The sequence below is a fragment of the Vanacampus margaritifer genome, chromosome 20, assembly GCF_051991255.1.
Source record: "Vanacampus margaritifer isolate UIUO_Vmar chromosome 20, RoL_Vmar_1.0, whole genome shotgun sequence".
Classification (NCBI taxonomy): Eukaryota; Metazoa; Chordata; class Actinopteri; order Syngnathiformes; family Syngnathidae; genus Vanacampus; species Vanacampus margaritifer.
Genome location: NC_135451.1, coordinates 11,278,672 through 11,303,997, shown reverse-complemented (window position 1 = coordinate 11,303,997; position 25,326 = coordinate 11,278,672). Strand labels below are relative to the sequence as shown.

At 39.9% G+C, this 25,326-nt stretch overlaps 1 protein-coding gene and 1 long non-coding RNA gene across 6 annotated transcripts in view; one reads left to right on the top strand and one right to left on the bottom strand.

The window, feature by feature from the left end:
• The window catches only part of LOC144040559 (uncharacterized), an 86,632-nt gene extending 62,547 nt beyond the window's left edge, over positions 1-24,085 (top strand). For both annotated transcript variants that reach the window (XR_013289760.1, XR_013289761.1), the window contains 4 exons: positions 8,884-8,958; positions 9,241-9,328; positions 23,740-23,841; positions 23,953-24,085. This is a non-coding gene — a long non-coding RNA (uncharacterized LOC144040559). The remainder of the gene's footprint in view (positions 1-8,883; positions 8,959-9,240; positions 9,329-23,739; positions 23,842-23,952) is intronic.
• LOC144040444 (polypyrimidine tract-binding protein 2-like) lies at positions 10,166-20,117 on the bottom strand. Of its 4 annotated transcripts, none has more exons than XM_077554623.1 (14): positions 19,989-20,117; positions 18,112-18,139; positions 17,331-17,391; positions 16,875-17,047; positions 16,596-16,736; positions 16,322-16,477; positions 16,083-16,193; positions 15,799-16,006; positions 15,593-15,708; positions 12,985-13,018; positions 12,363-12,455; positions 11,470-11,686; positions 11,327-11,404; positions 10,166-11,242 (listed from the first exon to the last, which is right to left on the bottom strand). In XM_077554623.1, the coding sequence occupies exons 1-14, from the start codon at positions 20,069-20,071 to the stop codon at positions 11,113-11,115; spliced, it is 1,629 nt and encodes a 542-aa protein (XP_077410749.1). In that variant the 5' UTR covers positions 20,072-20,117; the 3' UTR covers positions 10,166-11,112. The 4 variants fall into 4 exon arrangements, with proteins under 4 accessions (XP_077410749.1, XP_077410750.1, XP_077410748.1 ...); XM_077554624.1 differs by having other exon boundaries at positions 15,811-16,006; XM_077554622.1 differs by having other exon boundaries at positions 15,593-16,006.
• Positions 24,086-25,326: the final 1,241 nt, after the last annotated feature.

Genomic DNA, 25,326 nt, shown 5'->3' with positions numbered 1-25,326 from the left:
CCTCCACTAGGTTAGTTTAGCGCTAGCTAGTGTTGGAGAAAACGATCTTTTCCTCCGTGTGTTTGTTTTTCGGGTAGTGAGAATGTTGGTTATCCGAATGCAGGCTGGAGATCGATGAACAGTTGCTTCGAAGCTTTTATTTCTACAGAATATTCCGGGCACAAGTGAGTTCCAGACAATGGCTGCAGCCTCTCACAAGTGCGAAGATTACAGTGGACTTACAACATTCTTATACTATTTTGAAGGGCGGTACCACAAAGCCCCCAGGAAACAGCCCGCCCGGAGTTCACCGGACATGAGATACTTTAAAGACATCATACTAACACATTGACTTCAACCACAGACAAATGGTCTATTGCTGTGAAAATAGAGGAGGCCCCCCAGACATGCCGGCAGCTGGACAACACTCACATCCACAGATAAAAGTTCTACTGAGGAAATAAGGAAATTAAAACAGTCATGACTAAATCTGGGCAGAAGACCCTCTTCACTAGCTAGTACTGCAGACACGACATGGATGGATGATACAGATGGATTTTAAACATTAGCAACAGCTAAAAAAAAACAACAACCCTGGGTTCTGTGGTTAGCCAGTGTACGGTGAGGGATCCTGGAGGTTTAAGTAAAAACCCTTAAAAACCTTTACGTAGGTTGACGTATCTGCGTTAGCCTACATGTTTTCAAATAAGTGAATATGAGGCTTGGTAAAGGACTTTGGACAACAAATGGTGTAGATAAAGCCCTATAAGAAATGCATTTCGTTTGCCGTTATGATCAAACTGGATTTTTCAACTTTGGGACTATAATGTAATTCAAGGTAATTAGAATTTGAACTGATTCAGGATTTGGTGGTTGAAAGGGTAAACAGCTTTGACTATGGCTATACCTTAATGAACCAAATTCCCATTTTTTTATCCATCTAGATTGATTATGAGGAGTTCAAAAATTCTGATGTGGAATCATGCTTGTGGAATATTTCAGGTGCAAATAGCTTGCTGTTGCACTCCAGCACTGCTCATATATAATTTAAATGACAAGAATCACATACCAGTGGACAGTTTGTTTCAAGGAGCGATCGTCCCTGGGTGCAAAATTTGAGGCAACACAAAATGAAATTACCAATGAAATTGTGAGGTTTTTAAACCAGGCTGATTATTTTTGCATTCAAATCCATTGCAATGTTTTATTATATAATACAGCAAAATGATAAAAGTATGTCTTTGTCCAATTTTTGGACCCTAACTGTAATTAATAACTGTGACCATATGTGCAGCTGTACAACCGAGATTTTACAGACCTGCTAGTGCTATGCAAATCTCTTTTGTTGTCTTCTAAAAATGGACGCCACCCCCAAATGGCAGTGCAGTTTGATGAAGAAAAATATTAAAATGTGATAATATCAGCAATGTCTGTACAGCGGCTTTTTTTTTTTCCTTTCTGTCGCCCTCAGTGGCACCCCTCTACATCAAGGTACATATCCTGACTGAAAGAAACAGGAAATTAATCTTGTTTTATTTTCCTGATAGTTCCTAGCAGGAGAAGCGGCAGATTAGATTACCTTGGTGAACTCACCTCACTGACTGATCTAAACCCCTGTAGTGTACTGTCCCTCGGAGGCCACTGTCGGGCCTCTCCGCCGCAGATCCTTCCTGCCAATAATCACCCCATTAAAATGAAACATTTTGCCCAGACCGTGTACTCTACATAATCGTCAATTAGCCACTGGCGTCGAGATGGCACCTCTGCTAACCTCCAAGAGTCTGATGCTGCCTCATTATTCGGAGTGTGACTCACTCAAGATCATAGCCAGTCTCAGGGCAATAATGGGGTTTGAAACATACGATTCATGTTCATGAGGTCCCCACGATTCAAATAAATGAACTGCATGGAGCTTTTCTGAATGTTAATAATATACGATTTTTTTTTTCTCCCCAATTCGGTTTTGTTTTTTAATGACAAATTCTTAGAAAGGCTGGGGGAAAAAAAGAAAGAAAAAGGGCATCAAGATTTTTGACATCCCTAAACTATAGCAATGTTAGCTTAGCATATGTAGCCTACACATACATTCACTTGTATCCTCCACCATCTTATTACAAGTAAATCCAATGATCCCCTCTGAACTTTTACTTTTTCTACTTCAATTTAAGGACCATCGGGAAAAGACAACAGGCTACTACCTATTTGGTAACTCAGCAACCAGTGCCTAACATAGAAACACTTGTGGTAGGCTGCGTCGTCCTTGCGCCGTCCTATTCTCTGCAGTGTGAGAAGTATATTTTTTTTTTTTCTTAAATGTCATCTTGATCTCATGATGTCAACATTTTAACAGCATGATAAAGAGGGCTCTGTAAATAAACGCCACGTTTAATTGAACCAAGGAATCTAGTGGTCGATTTATAGAGTGAAGATTTGTAGTCAATTTTGCCACTATTAGCGCTTTAAGTGCTTATGTCACTAAATTGGCAGCAAGCATACTCTTGTACAATAATAAGTGAGTCTCATCTAAACATATGCTAAACAGAGGTGGCAAATTCAGGTCCAGAAAGTAAAAACCCTGCCACAGTTTAGCTTTAGCCCCTGGTGCTAGCTAGCTAGCTAGCTACTAGCTCCCTAGCAGGTAAACGAGCACCATGGGAGCTAGCTAGGGAGCTAGCTAACTAGCACCTGAAGCTAAAGCCAAACTGTGGCAGTGTTTTTTTACTTTCTGGACCTGGATTTGCCACCTCTGACGCTAAAATAGTCAAAAACACAGCAGCGTTCAAGGATAAGCTGTAATATGAGATGCGATGTAATATTTAACACAATACATCCGATAAGAAGCAAGCAAGACATGATAAGACACAGGGGCGAAGGTGAAAAAAAACGACATTCATGCCTATTGACAGAGCCTGGAGGACGCCTGCTGCACCTCAGCCCCGCGATAATTGATAGCAAAAGGAAAGAACAAATATGAGAGACACCCATGGGGGGGGGGGGGGGGATATTCACAACGGAAGGCAATAACACGTTGAATGCTGGCTCGTCTCACTTCTCTACCTGGAGGCTAAGCTATCGGTGTAATTGAATGAAATAAAATCTGGGGAGAGAAAAAGATGAAATGGGAGAAGAACGAATACTGGTGAGGATCTTAATAGTCTCTTTTATAGCATTATTTTAGACACCTCATTTTCCCAAATAAAGCTCTTACATAAATTATTCACGCAGGTTGCAGGAAGGGGAGTCATTTGCATATAGATACAAGTCAGTTTAATATTGTAAATTACCTTTTTATACAGCAATCTGGAAGATTTGCTTTTAATATCTCTATAAATGTCATGGTGTTTGTGTAAAGGGGCGTGCCAGTGTGGAGATCACAAAATGTTACCAATTTTACCGCCTTGGCTTTAATTAAGAGATTAAGTACGTTTGCGCATTCTCAAGTCTACTTACAGAGTTCATTTTATAAAAAGAAATGTACCTTTTTAGTTTTCTTTTTTTAAGTTCCAAACAAAAATGATAAAGACTGACTTGTCATGTCGAAGCATCCCATTTTATTTTCCTGATTCCTACTGAGAATATCAATCATGGTCTCGTATTGGGAAAATCAAGAGTAACCACTACATACAGTGTGAATTGTGTCAACAGGTTTAAAAAAATAAATAAATAAATTGGGTGATGTTCCCATTACCGCACGACCCCAGACAGCTGCTCGTCCTTATCTGAAATTCTGAAGGTGTCACTATTATGCGCTACCGGAGTGTGTATGTGTATGTGTGTGTATGTGTGTGTGTGTGTGGGGGGGTGAAAAACATGTAGAAAATAATGTACCCAGCAAGATAATGGTTGTACACCTCAGTGATCAATGAAGGTCATAAAAAGCAAAGTGACGTACAGCGGCGATAAATTTCCCAACTCCTCAGTGAAGTAAGACACATAAAAACGGGCGACTGTGGATTTTTATGGCCTTTGCCAAATCCCTCTCTTCACCTCGGGGCCCCAAAAAAAAAAAAAAAAATGCAAATAAAATAAAGATTGTAAAGTTGTATAACGTGTGAGCTTTAGAAGAAGAAAATGAAGATATCACTGTGCTTCTTATTTATTTCCGTGTCCAGGAGCGACACTTTAGATGAATGAGCCAAGTTTTAAATTACCACGCCATGAGGTATAAATGCAAGCGTTTAAGCATACTGTTGCAATGGAATTTGAATTGCACCATAACGTGGGGAAAATGACCATGATATTTCCCCATCTGTGACAAGTCCGACTCCTATTAGTAAAAGGCTTCTTTTCTTTTTTTAAACAAAAAATATTGATAGTATTCAGAACTATAGGACCGTAGAGCTTTCACTACAGTATGATTCATAGTAAGAACAACAGTGGTTGTCCATATTGGTGCAATATGATGTATGGCAAAAAGATGAGATAAGAGTCTTTGAGGAGAACAATGGAAGGTGCATAGAGAGTCGGCTATTCACAGATTTAAGCTTGCGGAATTGCAGATCCATTTTAAGAGCGGCCTCTTGTATGATTGCCGAAGTAGCTGGAACCAATTTGACATACCGTACAAGCCACGTATTTGTTTGTCTGGAAAAGAATCGTTTTGGTGGCTTTCCCTTATTCTTGTGGAAATATTGCTAAATACTAGGGATGTGAGTTGCCTAGTACCTGGCGATTCGATTCATATCAAAATTCATAGGTCCCGATTCGATTCGATACCGATTAATCCCTTTTTTTTTTTTTTTTCAGGAGAGCTCAGTATTGTTCATTCGATTTGACATCATCATTGCTCTCCTTTTTTTTTCTCAAAAAAACAAATAAATTAAAAAAAATTAATAAATGTTACCTGTTGATACCGATACCGATTAATCCCGATACAAATCTATAAATTGATTTTTTTTTTTTTTTTACTCAAATTTAGAAAATACAAATCAGTAAAATTGTACATGTACTCTGTAAAATTTGTATGAAAATGTATTTATTTATCAGAAAATTCAGGCTTATAACTGAGCCACTTCATTTAACAAACAGGTTGCAGTCTGTTTCATGTCTGAACAGCACGGAAATAAAATATTATGGCTTAATGTTTCATTAATATATAACATTCTTCCATGCTTAATGTGTGAATCCCAACCCTAAGTAAGACATTTTGTTGAATATTCCCATAAAAAAAAAAAGATGTTTAAAAATCGATTCGGCCGCATATCGAATCGATTTGAGAATTGCTCGCTGTAATATCACGATATATTGCCAAATCGATTTTTTCTAACACCCCCAATTGACATACATGTGTTCCAAACAATTTGCTTGCCGACTGGATTTGAAAGACTTCAAATACGGGATGCCGGGATGAGACCTGTGTAAAGATGGGATGGAACAATGGGGGATGCTCAAACGGGACTGTCCCACTTAATCCAAGACAGGGATGCTGTCACAGAGCAAAGTAATAAATCACATCATAGACGCACTGGAAAGACTTAGAACAGGCTTAAGCCAGGCTTGAGATCATATTGTTTGCTTTGCATCATCCATAGAAAAAAAAAAAACGGGGAAAAAAAAAACGTTTGGTATGGTTGAGTTTTCTGAGACTTGTGGTTTCAAAGAACACAAGTTCAATATGGTGACCTGGCCTCCAAATTCCCCAGATCTCGATATAATTAAGCATCTGTGTGGTACGCTGCAAAGATCCATGATCCATGCAATTTCAAGAACTTAAAGGATCAGCTGCTAACGTCTCCAAGCTTCAACGAGTCAGTCATTTGCCGGCAAAAAAGCTTACCTATACAATATACGGCGGCACGTTATACTGGTCTGGTTGATCAGGATATGCGGGTATAAATGGTTCGATAAAAAGTGGTTGAAGATTTTTTTCTTTCAAAATAATTTCAAGCTACAGTAAATGGTCACATTGGGGCTTTATTTTTATTATATTAGCCAACACACAACTAGTTGTGCTTCTCTGCCAATAGAATACAATTCTGTGGGCTGAGATAAATTAAAATATTAATGTATTCTTTCTAAGGTCCCTGGGTTATACTGATTAAAATTAATGGGCCGGAAAGGCAAACATGTCCTACGATGTGCTTTAAAATGGATGGTATTTGAGTGCATTTTGCCCTTTATTTATATCAATGAAAAAAGAACAACCTCAGTGCTGTAAGCGATCATATTTGATATCATTTGAGTTACACACCCTAAGTAAGACATATCACTACCCAGTCAATTCGTTATGACTGTCTTCGGAAATAAAAAGGGATGGTTCTGTTTGCGCTCAAATGAAGACACAGCAAAGGGGATGGAAAATAATCATTGGATCAAACTGATCCAACTGTTTCTGATTTAAAGGCTGCCGTCTCCGCACGTCAAATTTGTGATCTCAAGAGCTCAGCAAACATCCCTGTTTATGTACCCAGACAGTTAGCGTGACCAGACGTCCCGTTTATCCGGGACAGTCTCAATTTTCAGCCTTTTTGTTGTCGTTTTGTTGCAATTGTTTTGTCCTGTCTTTACGCCGGTTCAAAATCAGGCAAAGTAAGCCAAAATAACGGGCGCCACAAAGTGCACAAGACTCTTTGGGTTCACAGAAATTGTTCGCAGTGACTGTTGATAGAGGAATAAATTATTATGTCCTCTTTGCGTGTTCCAAAAATGAAGATAGATTTAATGCAAGAAAAATACACCTTTGCAAAAATTATTTAATAAAAAAACAGAGAATCTCTGGACAAATAACAGCCTCTAATTCATCACTTAAACAGATGGGATTCAGAGCGTCAAATGTAGCTCTTCCGCGTGCACAACGGTTTCTTATACTTAAAAAGACCTCCTCTCTTTCATTTGTAGACAAAACATACTCTCTGGTACTTTTCCGTGAGCGATGGCGAAAACAGAGTCAGGTGTGGGTGTTCAAAACAGATTCTGTTCTCAAGGACCAAATGTGTTTTCGCACAAAGAGCTGAGAAGGAACTTTTTAGACTAAATGGTATCTCCCAGCTTAAGGTCAGCCTATACGAAGTCAACACCATCTGCTCTGCACAGGACACAAAACATTTCGACAAGGTTAATATAAAGAATTAAAATGTTAATAATGTGTAACAATGGTTAATAAAATAAAATGAAGTATTAAAAATGTTATAATATCTATCACTGTCCAGAAAGATTTGCAACTCAATATTAGCAAAAGGCTACCACCCTTTCAGTGCAGACCAGTTTCATAATAAACCAGCCTCGACACGCTCTAGATTTATGGTGGGGTTAAATCTTGCTCAAGGGCTTCCCGAGGGTAGTCGGGACGCAGATTAGGACACTTGTTTGCAATTTATTTTGCCCACCTCGGTACCTGAACCGTGACGCTACAGTTCCAAAGCCCTGACTGACCAGCTACTGCCCAATCCATTAATCAACATTTTTTTCAGAGATCTCAAATGACCCGCGACTGACCCGATCAATACAGTCAATTGAAACTGAAATTACACACAATGTCTGACCGCATTGAGTCGTGTTAACATTTGCTAAATGTAAAAGATCAGTGCTACTTCGAAAAAGGCATTTGGGCAACCAACAACAACAAGTGTTTGCCTATCTACTCATACATATTTCCTTTGAAAAATGAATTGACTTAGTAACAGCGTTGCTACCCTCTGAACCTGCAGGATGCGGATTCATTCATATGAACGCGTCCAGTAATTTCACACCCTTGTGGTTTGTTGTGTTTAGTGCCAGCAGTGTAGAAGAAAAACTTCATTGATCATTACACTGGTGCTAAATTGCGCGTCTATAAACCATGGGTGTGTTCCATGTATACTGTTGAAGAAAATGATCTTTTCCTCCGCGTGTTCGTTTTCTTTCGGGTAGTGAGAATGTTGGTTATCCGAACGCAGGCTGGAGATCGATGAACAGTTGCTTCGAAGCTTTTATTTCTACAGAATATTCCGGGCACAAGTGAGTTCCAGACAATGGCTGCAGCCTCTCACAAATGCAAAGATTTCAGAGGACTTAATATAACATTCTTATACTATCTTGAAGGGCGGTACCCCCAGGAAACAGCCCACCCGCAGTTCACCGGACATGAGATACTTTAAAGACATCATACTAACACATTGACTTTAACCACAGGCAAATGGTCTATTGTTGTGGAAATAGAGGAGGCCCCCCCAGACATGCCGGCAGCTGGACAACACTCACATCCACAGATAAAAGTTCTACTGAGGAAATAAGGAAATTAAAACAGTTATGACTAAATCTGGGCAGAAGACCCTCTTCAATATGCATATTTCAGACGGCGAGGAAAGCTAAAGCTAGCGTTTATCTGTCAACTTTCTGCCCAAGAGCATCGACAGTCACTTGGATTAAAAAAAAAAAAAAAAAGGACACGATAAACATGCGCGAGGTGGACATCTTGGATCGTCATGTTTCGAAGTTAGCAGTTTCATGCAAACCCTGCAGTGTTATCGAGGGACGTTAGCAACTTAGCAGCTGCTAATTCGGCCGCGGCCGCCCTCATTTATGCCGTAAAAAGTCTTCTTTATGGTGTCGGTCAGTTGTTGAATTCAACTGTGTAATATCTATTCAGCCATAGCAGCACAAATGAACGAAACAGATGATTTCTGGTAACAGTTAGCATGTACAAAGTGCAACATCGGCTACGCATTGGTTAAAGCATGGCGTACTCAAAGTGGCAGACGTGTTTTCTACTCTGCCAAAATGGCTTCGCTAACGCCCATTTTGGGACACGTGACGTCAACGTCCGGATCTCTATGACGGAAAATGATCAAGTTGCCTGTTTATTAGGGAATACACTCATTCAGTGCCATTGACGGTTATAGACGTCCAAAAATGGACGAGCAGCGAATGTGTTGACGTGACTTTGTGAGAAAAGTAATGTCCTGTTTTTCATCATTGTGCTCCTAGTCAACCAGTTCTAGATGAGGGATTAGATCAAGCACATCTTTCCAATGCTCTTCCACTGTGGTTCAGGATCACGGGGTATGTATTATTATTTTTTTAATCCACTATGTGGGAGCATGCGTTAAGAGCTATTTGACACACACACACTTGTAAGTTAGCTGTAAAAATGATGGTGGAGCTAAATTGATTTGGCCACGCCTATTCCAGTTTAAAGCCTGGGGCTGTTATACAGCGCAGTCGAGGACTGGTCATGTGATTTGACGCATTAAAGTAGAACACTGGCTCATTAGGCTTCTTGGCATTTGTCAATAAAGTTGGAATTAAATAACGCATAAATGCTGGATGCTTCCTTCCACACAGATCTTACAGGTCGTCGTAGTGGGAGACTGACTGGTGGTAGCAAAGCTGGAAACTGACCATAGCCCTAAGAGGGAGGCTTGTTGCTATGGTAACCACCACACACACACACACGCACGCACATACATGAGCAGAGTTAATTTTGTTGTAATTGTGCATAACATGATGTTAAGAACATGCCTACTTCATAATTGAACTGAGCTGTCATCATCGGCGCTCCTGACATGAAAGACCTCGGGGGGGAAGGGGGGGGTGTCATCATCTCTGCATTTTAAATGGCAGCGGTGAAGCATCCTATTATTAATGTACTTTTTGACAGCATGCCAGGGAAGTCAAACTCGGCATGTTTTTCATTTTAAAGGATTTCCCGAACCAAGACCAACCAAGAATTTGTAATTATTAAATTCTAGAGTGATAGCTTTTTAAACACAATAGAAAAATGAGCCATGACGTTGTGATTATATTTTCAATTATTCTTTTTTTTTTTTTTATACCGTCTATCATGTTCGGGGTCATCGGGAAGCAGGAGTCAATCCCTCGCTGACCTCAGGTGGGAGGAGGGATAAAATCTGGAGTAATTGCCTTCAATCATAGGGTACAAACATACATGTTGATGGACAAGCACTCACAACTACGGCCAATTTTGAGTCATTTTTTGGAGTGTGGGAGGACATCAGGGTACAGCCAGCTCTGCCCAAACTAAACTGTACTGGCAGAGGTTGCGAATAAAGTTAATTGAATGAGCAAAGCACATTTTGTGAGAGGCATTTGGAACTTCTTGTCTTCACTTTTATGTCAGCATTACAAGCATTGAATTCAATCTAAGAAGGAAATGAAAGACTTTTCAAAATGTCATAAAAAATACAACGCTGGCTTCCTTTCTAGGAAAACTAAGAACAGGACAGAAAAGAGAGCCGAAGGGAAGAACTATTTCCGAATTGTTTTATTAAGCATGCTACAGAAGAAATGCAGAATACATCAGACTCAAATCAGCACTCAAATTCTTGGAAAACAACTTTTCAATTAGAAAAGAGTACATATTTCAATTAAGAAAGACCCTCACAATATTTGAGGAACAGCAAATCTGAAAGCAGAAAGTATACATAACCGTTTTTCATTTACCATTTCATACAGTAGTTAATTTGATCTTACAAATAATCAGGGGAAATTTAGGAACACTTTAAAATGAGGAGTCTTCTGCAAATGCATTATTATTATTTTTTTTAATTACAGGAATACTTAAGGCACAGAAACTTTGGTCCAACTGAGTAGCAGTCTCAAGCAACCTGTATTGTAACCATTCATTGTTTCAAATCAAATACTATTGACAATTACTTCGTGCTGCCATGGAAATGTTTGAAAACCAGCAATAAAAAAAAAAAATAAAAAAACACATTGAGATACTTTCAAATCCTCCTGTCGTCTACAAACTGCCATTTATTTTTTTTCATCTGGCTGTGACTCAAAATGGAAACTCAAAACCAAAACTGAAAAAAAAAAAAGGAAAAAGGCTGACTGGCACCAACGCTCCAAAGAGTGTCATGCCCCCCCCCCCCCCCAAAAAAAAATCACAGTTTACAGGACATCAATGAGATTAAAAAGCATATGGGGGTTATTCACAAATGTGTGTCTTGTGGACTGATATCAAATAAGGCACATGTATACTTTGTCTACATTAAGAAATAAATGCTGATCTAAATCAAACTATCGTACGGGATGACAATCAATGTCAATATTTTTCCAGAGGTATTGACAACAGCTGGCCAGGGAGAGTCTACTGCAATATCCTCAATTTTTGAAGAACATGACAAAAGGTCACGTTTCTCTCAAACGGCGGTTTTTGAAAACCGGGGGGGAAAAAAATCACATCACAGATTAAATGGTGGACTTTGAGAAGGAAACTCTTAGGTGTTGGTTGCATCCCATGTTGTAGTTGTGAAGGTCAATCAAAGCTTGGACAGACTCTTCGACAGTTGACATCTGGATCAATGCCATTTTGCGATCCCTGGAAAATAGGAAAAGGAGTGTGAACAGAAGCATCCTTCCCCGTTGTCAATCACTTCTGGAGGTGTCAAAAAGAAGAACATACTGGAAAAACTTAAACGCTTTCACAGTGCCTCCGGCGTTTGAGAAAAGCAGTCGCAGGTCATCCTCCGTTACGTCTTGCCTGAAACGAAGGTAAGACGTGACACAGCAACTCCATGAGCAACAGAATTGATCAGTGACGCTTACGGGATGTTGGAGAGATGGAGAGTGGCAGAAGGTGGGAAAATGTTCTGGAAGTTCTTGGATCCAGGTTTCTTGAAGCGATGAAGGGGAGAGTTGGCATAGTCCTTGGTCAGGCCCTGGTCGTCCAGGCCGTCGCGAGGAAGTGCCACCGTCTGGTGTTTGGACAGCGTTGCCCTGATAATTTTCCCGTACATCTTTTGGCCATTCAAGTGGCTCATGGCTTCAGACAGGTAGAGGGAAACAATTTTTTTTTTTTAAACAGAGTGAATTCCACTTGGAATCCAAAAAGGATTTTCCTTTCTACTATAGCAAAAAAAACAAAAAACTTTAGATCATTAAATCCAAGTTCTTGCTCCTCACAATACAGTGCATATCACGATATGACACGTATCGTGATATATGCCATCCAGGGTGATATGTATCCTGATATTCATAGTCAAATGCATACCTAAATGCTATTTCTATTATACTAGATGGCAAAAATGTTTGAATCTTGTAATAATGGCAGCACTTCCTGTTTACCGCCAGACGCTTCCGTATCAATACGTGTATTGTAAAGAGACCCGCAACGAAATGTTCCCGTACAGATGTTTTGAGCACACCCCTACCCTGGTATCGGTACTCGCTAGTTAAAATGTCAGACGGTTAAGTATTATCTTTGCCATTAGGCTAACATCGAATATTAAACAGGCATTTTGTTCTTATGCAAATAACTAATTGCTCCTCCTCCTGACATCTTTGCATACATAAGTGTGAATACCAGGATTCTTTATGTCATCACTTAGAAATGGGATTGACTTGGAACTGCTCCCAGTTTCTTTTGACATCTACGCTGATTAATTTTGAGTACTTCGCAACCGCACAATTTTTTGAAGACAAAAGATTTCACTACTCACCCAACTGAGCCTGGTTGGCGTCTGACATCTGAATGAGAGCGCTGTCTTTCTTATTGTAAAGAATTTTCACCCTCTGGACATCGCCGTAGACTCCTAACGTGAGAGCCAGGACACGCGCAAAGTGGACACAGAAGGCAGGTAGTTAGAAAACAAAAACAACAAGCGCAGTGGAGACAAGGATATCTTAGACGAGAATCAAAAGAAGAGAGGAGAGAGGAGCACACAGATGGAATTTATAGAAGATTTCAGAGAGAGGTGTGTGGTAAGGATATTTAAAAAGAGAAACAACAGCCTCTTAAATAAGGTTATTAGGTTACTGTTGGTCATATGGCAAGAAACAAAAACATGCACACAAAAAAAAAACATTGCTTGACCATGCATTATTGTTTGCTATAGTGAAATTCTGACATAAACATGAACCCAAACCGATTAACTTGTAAATTATGCGGTTACTTAAAAAAAAAAAAAAAAAAAAGCTATTGTGCGCAAATACACACTAAACACACTTGTGATATTAAAAACGACTAAACAATTGTCATGAGAAATATAAAGAGGATGAAAATAGAAAAATAAAGAGTAGATAGCAGAAAAGAGAGGAGAGCAAGAGCCAACGATAACATACCGAAGAGGGTAAACAGACTTTGGGGCGTAACCATCTTTAGAGGGAGAGAAGAGCAACAAGCAGCGTGAGACAGGTAGAGAGGTAGAAGAGTCGGAGCGGAGCGGAGGTAGAGATGGACAGATCGATCCAGAACGGAGGTAGGTAGAAGGAATGGTGTTTTTTGTTCTCCCCCCGGAGAGTGATGGACATGGTGGTCATGGAGGAGGAGAGAAAAGGCGTGAAGGGGTGCAGTGTCATATTGAAGAGGGGGAAGTGTTGGGTTCGAGGGGTCAAACACCCCCCCCCCCCCCCCCCCGCCAACACAAAGAGGGGTTACATGGAGAAGGGAAAGGAGGACGGGGGAACAGTTGGGAAATGAAAGGTAGATGTAAATTGGGAGGGAAAATAAAAAGTGAGGGAGGGACAAAAAAATAGATAGGTCAGTACATCGAATGCAGGTCAGCGGATCATGGCTTGGATTAATGTTTTCAGCAATAATTGCAACAAAATGTATTTCAAAAATACATTCACGTCCAAAATAATAAAATCAGGGATGTGATTTTTCCGCTAATTCGCGGAATTCCGCTTTTTTATCTACCCCCCCCCCCCCCCCCCAAAAAAAAAATCTGATTTTTTTTTTTTTTTTTTGTAGTTCATTGTGTATGCACATGACTCCGACAGATAACATCTTCTGCTATAACAAAGATATTTGTGGTATGCTCTAATATGAGTTACTTTTCATTTGGTCATGATACAATTATTTGTTCATGAAATTTGAACTCTTCAACATTATTTATGTGTTAACTTAGTAATCACATTAGTTAGATATGATGATATTCTCAGTGATAGTTTTTAAAAGCAAAGGCAGTCCAATGTTTTTGAATGTGACTGATTTTGAGTTGACTAAAACTGACATTTTATATGGGATAGTTCAATATACATTGAAAATTTATGCTGTTGTTTTGTCTATTTCTTTGTCATGTGAGTGCATTCAAAGTACTTAAAAACACGGAAAACCCATGAGCTCCACCCCCCTTGTCCCCCCACCCTGGACCTAGCTGGGTGCCAGCGGCCCCCAGACCCCCGGCTAAATTTTCAGATAATTTCACTTTGGTCAAATCACATCCCTGTAAAATTAACCAAATCGTGTCATGAGCGTGGGATAAAAAAAAAACTAAAAAAAACAACATGCAGCAATCTGAAAAGATACAATTGCAGTGAGGGAGAACATTAGTGCAAACGGTACAAGTGGCGACATTTGCTTTTGCGAGCATGCAAATTCAAATTGCGCTGGACATGCGAGAGTGGACGTGAGCGCCCGATGAGACAAACTGCGGCGTTCGCAAAATGACAGCGCAGTATCATAAACTGCACGAGTTCAGTATGATACGGTTATAGAATTAGAATGACAACCATTCATACGAAGAGATGACAGCCGTGAGACGGACAGATTTGAGGTTGAAAATCAAGTCGGAAAACTTTTTCCAATATAACGGAACATAAAGGTGAGGTAAAAAAAAACAAAGAGCTTTCTTGTGAGGGAGATCGAACCAAGAAGAAACACAGGCTTGAGTAGGAATTTACTCTACTGTCTTCTTTGCAATAATATGTTGTATGTAGCCCGGACTATGAATTAAGCAACAAAATCCACCCATTTTTATCCAACTCAGGGACGGCCATTTTGTCACTTGTTGTCGACTGAAAATGACATCTCCGTTCTCAACAAACAATCACAGATCATCTGTTTTTGTTTTTAGTTTGGCCATGTGACATTGGATTGGTTGTCAACTGAGCAACTGTGATGTCATTTTCAGTCGACAGCAAGTGGCAAAATGGCCGCCCCTTTGATGGATAAAAATGGGTGGACACAATAATAATCAGAATACCGTGTTTACACTAGTGGGGCAACATATAACATGTTATTGTAAAGAATTTTTTTTTAAGTTTAACTCATTTGCTCCCAAAAACATATAAATACGTTCTATTTTAAATATTACCAGTGTTCCAAAAACGTCTTTTATACGTTTTTTTTTATGTTATTTTAATGATGCAGCATCTGAACTGAAGAGAATGGTTGAAACAATGGTAGTTATTACAAAAAACTGCCAGCATGTGGCAGCAGAGTATAAGAGATCAACCAGGGCCATGTTGCAAAAAGCTATTCCCCCCACAGTTTTAAACAGATTTGTGAATAATGATGAAACTTAGCTATATTCAGAGAGAAAAATACTTTTTTTTCCTGATTAAAAGAAAAGACTATATTCTTTCTTTTGGTAGGTTCCGTGTTTTTATAGCAATACAACACAATATTCTTTGGGCCTTGCAAAATCAGTCCAAATCCAGTAAAACAGCCGGGAGCGAAGGGGTTTGCTTCAGTGAAAATGGCTGCGAGTGAATGAGTTAGTATGTCGTTTTTGTCTTATTAATATTCTCAGTGGCTAACCGCCTTCAACAATATGAAATCTAATTAGTTGAAAGCAATGTATCTGGAAATGGCAACACTCAAGTTCAGATTAACCAACAAGCTGCGTGTCGAGGCGATGGGTAAAGATGTCAGTGTTAATAGTTCTTTAATAGTTAATAGTTCTTTTGCTGAAGCTGGTGTGTGTCAGGGTTGCGTGTTACTGACCTCTTCATTCAGATTGCTGACCAAGAGCACTCCACTGGACGCCGTCTGTCCAGCAAGCGCCACCCGTCCAGCGGCGGCAGCAGCTACCGCAGCTGCACTGAGTGGGTTCAGGGCTCCTACCAGTAAGTAAAAATAAAGAGTCAGCGAAATAAAAAAAATAAAAAATAAAAAAAAGTCTGAGCGATGAAGAGAAAAGTTGTATCTACCTGGAATCTTACCGAGGAGGGAGTTGTCTTTGCTGAGAGCTACAGCGACGGCGGAGTCCATGGTGGGTTGGCCGTCGCCCGCCGGAAGCTCGGGCCGCGTGTAATCACGACTCTTATCGTTATTATACTTGACATTTAAGTTGACAAGCTTGGAGAAGTCAATCCGCAGTGTGCAGCACGCATTGTAGATATTCTGACCATCAAGTGCCTAACCAGGGCAAAGGCTCAGTGACTGACATTAATATGCGGTCCGCGCAAAAATACTTTTGCGTTTCATTTCTTACCAGTTTAGCCTGCTGTGCGTTGACGGGTTCGCTGAACTGCAAAAGGGCCTGGAACTGGTTGTTCTTGGTAAACGTGATTATCTTCATGACGGTGCCAAACTTGGAAAAAATCTGGGCACAAAATGGACTAGAACCTTAAACTACGACCAATAGAGACCAATCGATCATTTTGAATGGTTTGTTGATCTGAACGTCAACAAATGCTAACATCCTACAACAAAAACAAACTTGATTTCTACCTGTTGTAGCACATCTAGTGTTACAGGGTAGAACATATTGTCGATGATGATCCGCAGGACTGGACTGGAGGCGCTAGCAAGTATCTCCTGCACATCAGAGGCAGGTGACCCCCCAGACTGAACCGCTGAAACCGCCTGCAGCACCGCTTGAGTCCGCTGCAGGCAACGACAAAAAAAGTTCCACTCGTTTAGAAGAGACTGTATCCCCCGCCAATGTATGTAGAGTGACGGGAACTCATTTATCAGTTGGATTAATGATCCCGACAGCACTAACCTGATTGCCAGCATCAGTTTTGAGCTCCTTGTGATTTGAGTATTGAATAAAGATGGGGACGTTGCGAATATGAGGATTTACGGTGGTGTAGTAGTTCACCATGGTGACGGCAGCGTCCTCGGTGCCCATCTCTAAAAAAGCCTGCAAGGTATTTTAATGACCATTATAATAATTAATGGTTTCATTTATGAATTATTGTCCCTTTAAAAAAAAAAAATGTTGCAATCATTTTATCAAATCTATTGGATGAAACTGTATCAAATCATCTTTTGCACTCACTTGGTTCTTTCCCTTGAGCGTCAGGATATTAGTGACTTTCCCAAAAGGTAAGCCGAGAGCAATGATTTCTGTCTCCGAAGCTTCGTTGGGCAACTTCCTGATGTGAAGCACACGAGACGGCGGTGCCTCCTCCACCCTCAGCTTTTTACTGTCACTGCCACTGGAACTCCCATCTAAAAAAAATAAAATAAAAATATTACAAATATATCATTATGCGGTCACATTTTCAATTGGTTTGAATTATACAGCAGTACTTTACTGACTTATCTAACATCAACAAAATGGCGGATGGATGCCGCAAGCTAAAAGGACACTTTTTTTTTTTTTTAATGGCGCTACCTGGACATATCACGGGGAGCATGTAATACCCGTTGCACAAAAGTTAATATCCAACTACTTCTATTTGAGGCGCTTCATTAAGCGTTTGCTTTTCAGTAGCAGTCAGCAAAAACTTACCACTCATACTGCTCAAGCCAGAGTTGGGACTGTTGTACAGACTCAGCTCATCTGATCCTCTCTAAAACAGGACAAATACAGTCGGATTCAAACATAATGGTTAAAAAAATTTTTTTTTTAACAATGGGCAAAATTGCCATATAATAATGCAAATTATTATTATAAAAAATAATATATATAAAAAAACAAATACGACTTTTATAGAAATAGTCTTTACATCTGACAAAAAAAATAACAAGAGCACTTGATAAAACAAAAAAAACAAAAAAAAACATTAAAACATACTTTTGGCTTCACGTGATTCAAAACCCAAAGCAGCTAAACCAGAAAATATGACATTTATCTCTCGCTTGTTCCATCTGCATCCGCTCTGAAGAATGTGACCACCTTGCACGTCACATCATGGCGCGAGAATGACTGCGGGATGCCATTTTGTTATTTGATGCGACTGATGTGTGGATTGATTTTCCGTGTGATGACACCGAGATCCCCAACTCTGTGCCACTGCTGAATTTTTTTGGATATGCTGACAAACAACATTGGCTGGCAAATGTTTGTGCATGCATTTTGTTTTAATAAATAATAATAATAATTAGTATTATTATTATAATGGCAGTAGATGTATCTGATGTAGATTTGGAGAAAACATTGCATCAATACAATAAATCCTCATGCATTGATTCAGATGCGACAAACAATTCAAGTTGGCAAGAGATCTCTAATAAGGTTTAACTATTCAATTGTGGATTTTTGTTGTTGTTGTGATGCAGAAATAACTCACCTTCACTCCAACTGCAACATCGCTGATGCTGAAAAATGTATAATTTCTCATTAGGTCAAAATACTTTCAAATGACTACTATGTTTATACTATAGTAGTGTGACTGCTGTCCCGTGCAAAGAAATAACAATAACAAAATATTACATATTAACTATAAAATGTGAAGGGTGTACTACTTAATGACGGAATATACCGTGTAAATAACGTATATGTTGTATGGATGTGATAACAGTATTTATGCTAAGCAGACTAGATTTTCCCCAAAACCGAGGTTTTGATCCACAGTGGCTGGACAAAGTATTAAAAAGTAAGTATTAAGTAATGAAAAAGTGAACGTTGGATTTACGATTGTTAATTTGTCCCATTTGGCCCCTTAATAAAGTAGGAGGAATCATTTGCAGAACTTTTGTAACTCCATCCCTGGTCAAATGAAAGCTGAACGTCTGCAGTTGTCGCACATCATGTTGGTTTCACTTCCATTGTCGTGGTGCTTATTGAGAATCGTGTCAATGCCCCAATATTTATGGGCCTGGCTGTGTATCTTGCTTAGGAATAGCTTTGCAATAGTTGAGAATGTTCATTTTAATGGCGATACAGTACATCACATGCAACTGAAATCACCCACTTGAGTAACGTAAAGGTTAAGATGAAATGAATAGCTATAATGCTAAAATTGCAATATCCATACACAAGGCGGTGTACATTTAATCGTATAATCCTTTACAAGCTATACATGTTATTCAAAATTAGATTGGGTTTACATTTCCGTGCAGTGAAGTTTTCAATAGTGTTATGTAATGACACATATCGACAAAGTTTAATAAAGCAGGAGTGTGCACATTTTTTTGCCCCACTGAGGGCCACATACAGAACAATTGAAGGATGCAAGGGCTATGTTGACTTATTTATTTATTTTTTTTAAACTTTAATTTAACAAACACACCAAAACCAGTCAATCAACCAATTACCAGTGTTGATAGTGTTGAAAAACTGCTACCTGAATAGCTTTCTTCGTGGCAAATAAATAGTTTATGATTTTACAAGATTTTGGGGTAGTCGAAAACCCTGTAACCCACCATAAAATATACGCACATGCACTGGACAGTAGCCGAATTCTATCTCTACATTCAGAACCAAAACAGGACCAATCTGTCATAAACTGGCCATTTTTAAAGCAGTTACTTGGGAATCATTCATGTGATACGTTCATAATTTGGACCTTGACACACAACAGAATAAAGGAAGCCATTTTTTATTGTAAAATATTAGCTTCAGCATTATGAAAAGAGATGTTGTTAATTGTTTAGTTGTAAATACTACATTTGCATCTTTACATATTTAGAAATACTTAAGGAGTAAATGTCATTTTGGGGCCACTTACAAATGGATGGCGGGCCACAAATGGCCCTCAGGCCATACTTTGGACACCACTACTTTCTTGGTAATAATAGTCCAAGGCTATAACGGCATTACTACTTTGTTAAATGATATTGGAGAATGAACTAAATGAGGTAGAGTCGAAATAAATAGGCAGGCTCAGCCAATGCTTTGTGAGCAAACGTTATATACAAGGTAAACACAAAGGGTGACCAATGTCACGTTCCTTTCATTGGCAAAAAGGAAAAAAAAAAAAGAGTGGCTCAACGTCACTAAATTATTCGACTGCATTTAATGCGCCCTGCGTAAACTCATAATTGAAATAAATATAAATAACAAAGCTACTACGATTCTATCAGGTTATATTGAGAAGCACGTCACCAGTAAGGGGGACAGCGCGTGGTTTTGGAAACCCGTTAACGCTGGAATTACTAACTTAATCCAATTAACTACGCATTCGCTTATTAGGTGGAATTCGGTACGAATATAACAAAACATTACCCGTCCATTTCTGTATATTTAGTGCCTCTGCGTTCGGTCCTGTTGTACCTCCAGTTCACATCAACGGTGCACAGCACAAACATACACACGAGACCAAAATGGAGGCGGCGTTAGTTCCCCCCCCCCCCCCCCTGTGACGAAGTTAAGCGGAAATGGACGAAACTGTACGAAGATTTTGAGTGCGTGTAAAACAAGCACGCCCTTCGAGGACTGACAGAAAAACTAATTTTAAAAACTTCCTATAAAAACTCAGTTGAAGTACAAAGGAGTCTGTGACTCATTGCTTGCCCGAAAAAAAAAAGATCTGAATTCGATTGGTGAATCGTGTCACATGGGTGACGTGCCCATTTTGAATTACAGCTATGAGCGGATATGCCCTTGGTTGGGTTACGTCAGCGCGTCCGCCATATTGAATGTGTTAGCTCGGGCTCCCAAACTAGTGCATGATTCAACGTCATCAAGTTTATCCCACTCATCCATTCATATACACACTAATATATTTAGGGGAAAGACAAGCACCAATATATAACAGAAGAGAGTGAGAGACAATGAAAGGGCATTTGCTAAGTGCAGTGTGAAAAGCCCTGTAATATGACGGCTAATGAAATATGCTAAAACCCTTATCCCTTTTAACCTTTCATTGCTTTCATTACATTTTCGTTCATTATGCTTTTTTTTTTAAATGTTGTTTACACAATACAGTGCTATTTTTTTTCTTTCTTGAAAACATTTTTTATAAAGATCGAAGCATATTACAGGCTTCCACTTCTTTGCCAAGTCTCCAAAAGACCAGAAAAAGTCACTAGTTTTGTGCTGGACTCTATTGACATATTACAATCATCAAGAGGGTCTTAAAAGTCACCTATTTGACAAAGCATTCAACAAATACTGTAAACATATAGCAAACTGTGCATAGGCTACTTCTAGTGAGGATACGTGATTCAGAAAATGGATGGATGGATATTCCCCTTGTCATTCATGTCATTAGATTAGAAATATGGCCCGGTTTTGTTGGCAGGGAAATAAGGAACTCCTGTTTACTGGGAAAAGAAGACAGGTAAAAACGGACAGTTTACGCATGATGATTAATCTTGACAGACAGACGTCATGCTCCCGGGCTCCTGACAACGTCACGCCCTGGGTGAAATTAACGCCCAAGTGCTTATCTTAAAGGACCTGGGATTTAATTAAAAATGACATTTCCCTGAAGACTTCAGCTTCTGAGGCTGCCATGTTGAAATTAGCTGATGAGGGGCCCTCTGAGCTAAGGAAATAAGAAAACTGTCAAACGGTAAATCACCGCCGTTTATCAGTCGCTGTTCAGGAAATAACAGTGGACTGAAACCCTGTATGGCATAATGGCATTAATAACAAGAAAAGGTGACAAAACGAGCCTATCAAATGTGATATGCAAACATATAGTTGAATTCAGAAGAAAGAGCCTTAGGGGCTTATGATGACCTTTTACTAATTGTTCTAAAATATTTAAGAGTAAATCATGAAGCGGCAATAACGATGACAGCTAAGACCATTGTATTTTCTATCAGCAAGTTGACATGACATAACAAGGCATGACAAGACGCAGCACAACAAAACAATAAACTAATAAGCACGGCACAGGCAGAAGGGAGCTAAATACGCTCTGACTAATTAACAGAAAAACACAGCAGGGGAAGACACAAGACCAGAGAGGGAACTAAATGCTGTGACACAGGAGGGGGAAATAGGAAGCTAATGAGACTGGGTGAAACTACTGATTGACAACAGTATACACCCACAGGAATATCGCAGGCTTAACCGGAAACATGACACAAAAGGAACCAGTCAAACTAATAAAAATGAGTAAACAGTCATAAACACTTGATACGGCGTAATTCTACATGGAGGCGGGTTAAACCTGGTGTTGGTAATTTCGCAGACGCGCAAAGGCTGGCGGATCTGTGGAAGTTTGATGCATGAATTACAGTATATATATTACGTTAGACCAGCTGTCTACCTTGCGCTAGCACTTGGTTTCCATCCAAATGTTTCGAAATGTCTATGCAAATTTTGTGAAAATGCGACTTATGCCCGTTTCCATCCGCTCTTCTTTTGGCAAATATTGTCTTGTTGGCGTCCCTCCCCCGCATGTAAGCGAAGTGTGTCGTTACATCGAGAGCCGATGTTAACAAAGCCATCTAAAATGGCATTCATGTTTTTTTTCTTGAATTCATTATAAAAAAGAATCGTGTTTCTTCCTCTCCCCAAACATATCTTTCTTTATCATCCGCCATTTATTGCGACTACAAACGTGCGTGTGACGTAGTCTCGGTCAAAACGTGCGACGTACATCCGGTCTTGTCGCCAAAATGCGCATTTTCCTTTTTTCGATACGCTTCAAAAACCACCCACTCCAAGCGTAAAAACTTTTTTTTTTTGCAAATTTTTGGCCTTTTTTTCCCCTGAATTTTTGCCGTTTCTTTTTCGCAATTCTTGAAAACTCGAATAAAAATAGAGGGATGGAAACCCACCCATTGTCTGAGCAATCAGATCGGCATCCTGCCACTCAATTGACACTCTCAAATGACGCATAAGTCCGCTCTACAGTCCTGGTACCGGTCCGGGGATGAGTTCCTACCTCGCCGTGATCAACACACGGAAGCATGCACGCGCACGCACACGCTCATTTATATACTCAGAGCTCATTTATAAACATTAAAAAAGTGTTGTGCTTTCTTGAAAGTGCCTCCAAATGCCAATTGAGAAATCATCACTTGCAACCACTAATTGAAGGTTTGAATTCCGCGGCTCGCAGTGCCGTACATTAATGAAACGTGAAGGGTAAAACTGAATAGCGCCAAAAATAATTGCAGCGGCATCGGACAAGTGGTGGGGGAGTTCAGAACATTTCCCCCAATACCGAAAAGGATTCTTCATTGCCTATTTACAAAAAAAAAATTGCTTTGATGTAATTCAATTTAAGAGTAAATGTTATGAACTCAGCCTCACACACACAAAGATAGTTTGTTGTTTTCCTATCAAGTGGGTATAGATAGAATCAGCCCCTTCAGTCGCAATGCATCTAAGCCCAATTTAATTTCCATCTCCACCCAAGGGTGATGTTTTTCTTCATCTTTTTTTTTTTGATCCTCGGCCAGGTGTTTTTTAGGAACGCTTCATCTGAATTGGAAAGGAAGCGCACCTAAAATCCCGCCACAGCAAAAACGGAGCACCCTTGTGGCGCAGCGCCATCAACGCGACTGCCGTTCCTACCGCCGTTGCCGCGAATGCACTTGCAAATGCCAAAAGCAAACTTGGACCGAAAGCACTTAACACCTGCAGCTCATTACAAGAGTCGGTGTGCCCATTCAACCACGAGAGTTTCGCCTTGAAACTAGTTTGGCTTCACAAAAGCCACAGCTGTTAAGTAGTTTGCACTGAGTGCCATGTTTATTGAATTTGGTCATCTCAAGATGTGTTGAAAAGATGGGAACTCAATGAAGACACTTCAAAGTGAGAAGAGTGGTTTTAAATTCCTCTTATAAATGTCCTTAACCTTATTCTATAGACTAAATCAAACAAACATTATTAGTATGAATTCGGGCTACAAGACTCTTCAGTTTTTGCTATCCTCAAGCCACTGTGCTCAGCTAGCTGCTAGCTGCTAGCTGCATCCTGGCAGCTAATCCCAGAGTAGCATGTGCCTTCCTGACAAAATAAATGAACATGGCTCAAAAGTCTCACACTTTTGCTGAACGGCATCTGTTTTCAGGGCTTTTTTCTCGCAGATTCAAGTCGCCCAAGCCAAGCTTCCACTTCAGGACGCCCGACACGGTATCATCGGCCAATGACATTTCGCCAGGGAACCTGACTAGTGAGTCCGCGATGAAGCTTTTTTGCTCAAATAAATTCCACTGCTTTACAAATAAGCAATGTAAAGTTAAATTTGTGTCTCTTCTATTTCATTTAATCTTCGTTTGACGAGATAACGAAGCACACCTGGACGAGACCTGCTCGTCTGGAGGGAGCTGATTAGGGCTGACGAGAACAGGCGTCAACAAGAAAATTCACCAGCAAGACAAGGCATGAAAATGGAAGACTGGAAAACAAAAAAAACGGAAGCAAAGCCGACTTTGTTCCTCAAAAGAATCTTGTACGCACAAAAAAACGTTTCAAGACATGCGTGTGTGTCCAAAAGAAGATGCTGAGTTACGGCTGTAATTTATATGCCAGGCCTGGAGTGGCGCTGTCTGGAGCCCGGTTCCAAAAAGTGATCGGTTTCAAGCTTCGAAACGGCGCCGCCGTGTGGACGAACTTCCCAAACGGTAAGAAACATACGCGGATACATCGAAACGGGCTAAATCTAATCTAAACAAAGTCAACAAAAACACAGATCAGGACTTGTAAAATAAAAAAAATATATTTAAATAAACAAATTGATAAAATTAGAATTTAACAAACCCTAGCATCCTTTTAATCTGCTGCTCAGTTTTGAATAAATGAACAGGTGACGTTTCACCTTTTACCGACTGAGAGCGAACGACAGACTGGGAAAATGCAGAGCAGGGATTGAAGAAGCAATCACAAGAAGAGAAATGTCATATTTGCATATCTCAAATATACATCACAGGAAACCCCGGAAAGGGGTCTGTGAACACAGTTTTGCATATTGAGAGAAATTTCCCTCGCTTTTCAGGAAGCACTGTTTGTGTGCAATTTAAAAAGGAAGATAAAGGTTATATTGTACTGCAGGGAAATATAAGTCTCCCATTTCTAACAACTTCTCTAACTGAAGGAGTTTTTCCGCATAAAACAAAATGACAGCCAACCCAACTTAGACATTCAGAGCTTGTTGTATGATGTGCCGTGTTTGAGGACGGAATGAAGATGCCGGCCGGTGTGGCCAGAAACATGAGCTCATTGAGGCTTTTTGGCTTCAAAGCTTGCCGCCGTTCCAGCCAAGTTGGCTTAGCGCACGTTAGCACTCTCTGGCACCTCCGTGGCTAACTTCCTCTCAAAAGTGGAAACGCCTTTATGCAAAAAAAAAAAAAAAGCCCACTCTTTGGCGCCGGCGATCTCTTACTTCCTTCAGCCAATCTGCCGGGATGAGACGACTCCAATATCTCAATTAGAGCTTTCCGAGGCGCAGCTCATTCCGAAGCCATGTAATTTCTCTCACTGCCAAGCAGTCACACTCCTCTCCAAACAATAGGACCAATTTGTTTTGATTTGATTAGAATAGATTAGCCTTCACCAAAGCTGTTGTTTGTGATTAATGGGGCCGCACTACCTAATCAGCTGGCAGATAGAAAAGCCTCAACGGTTGTCGCTCTAGTGTTTATTACTTGAGTCAACTAAA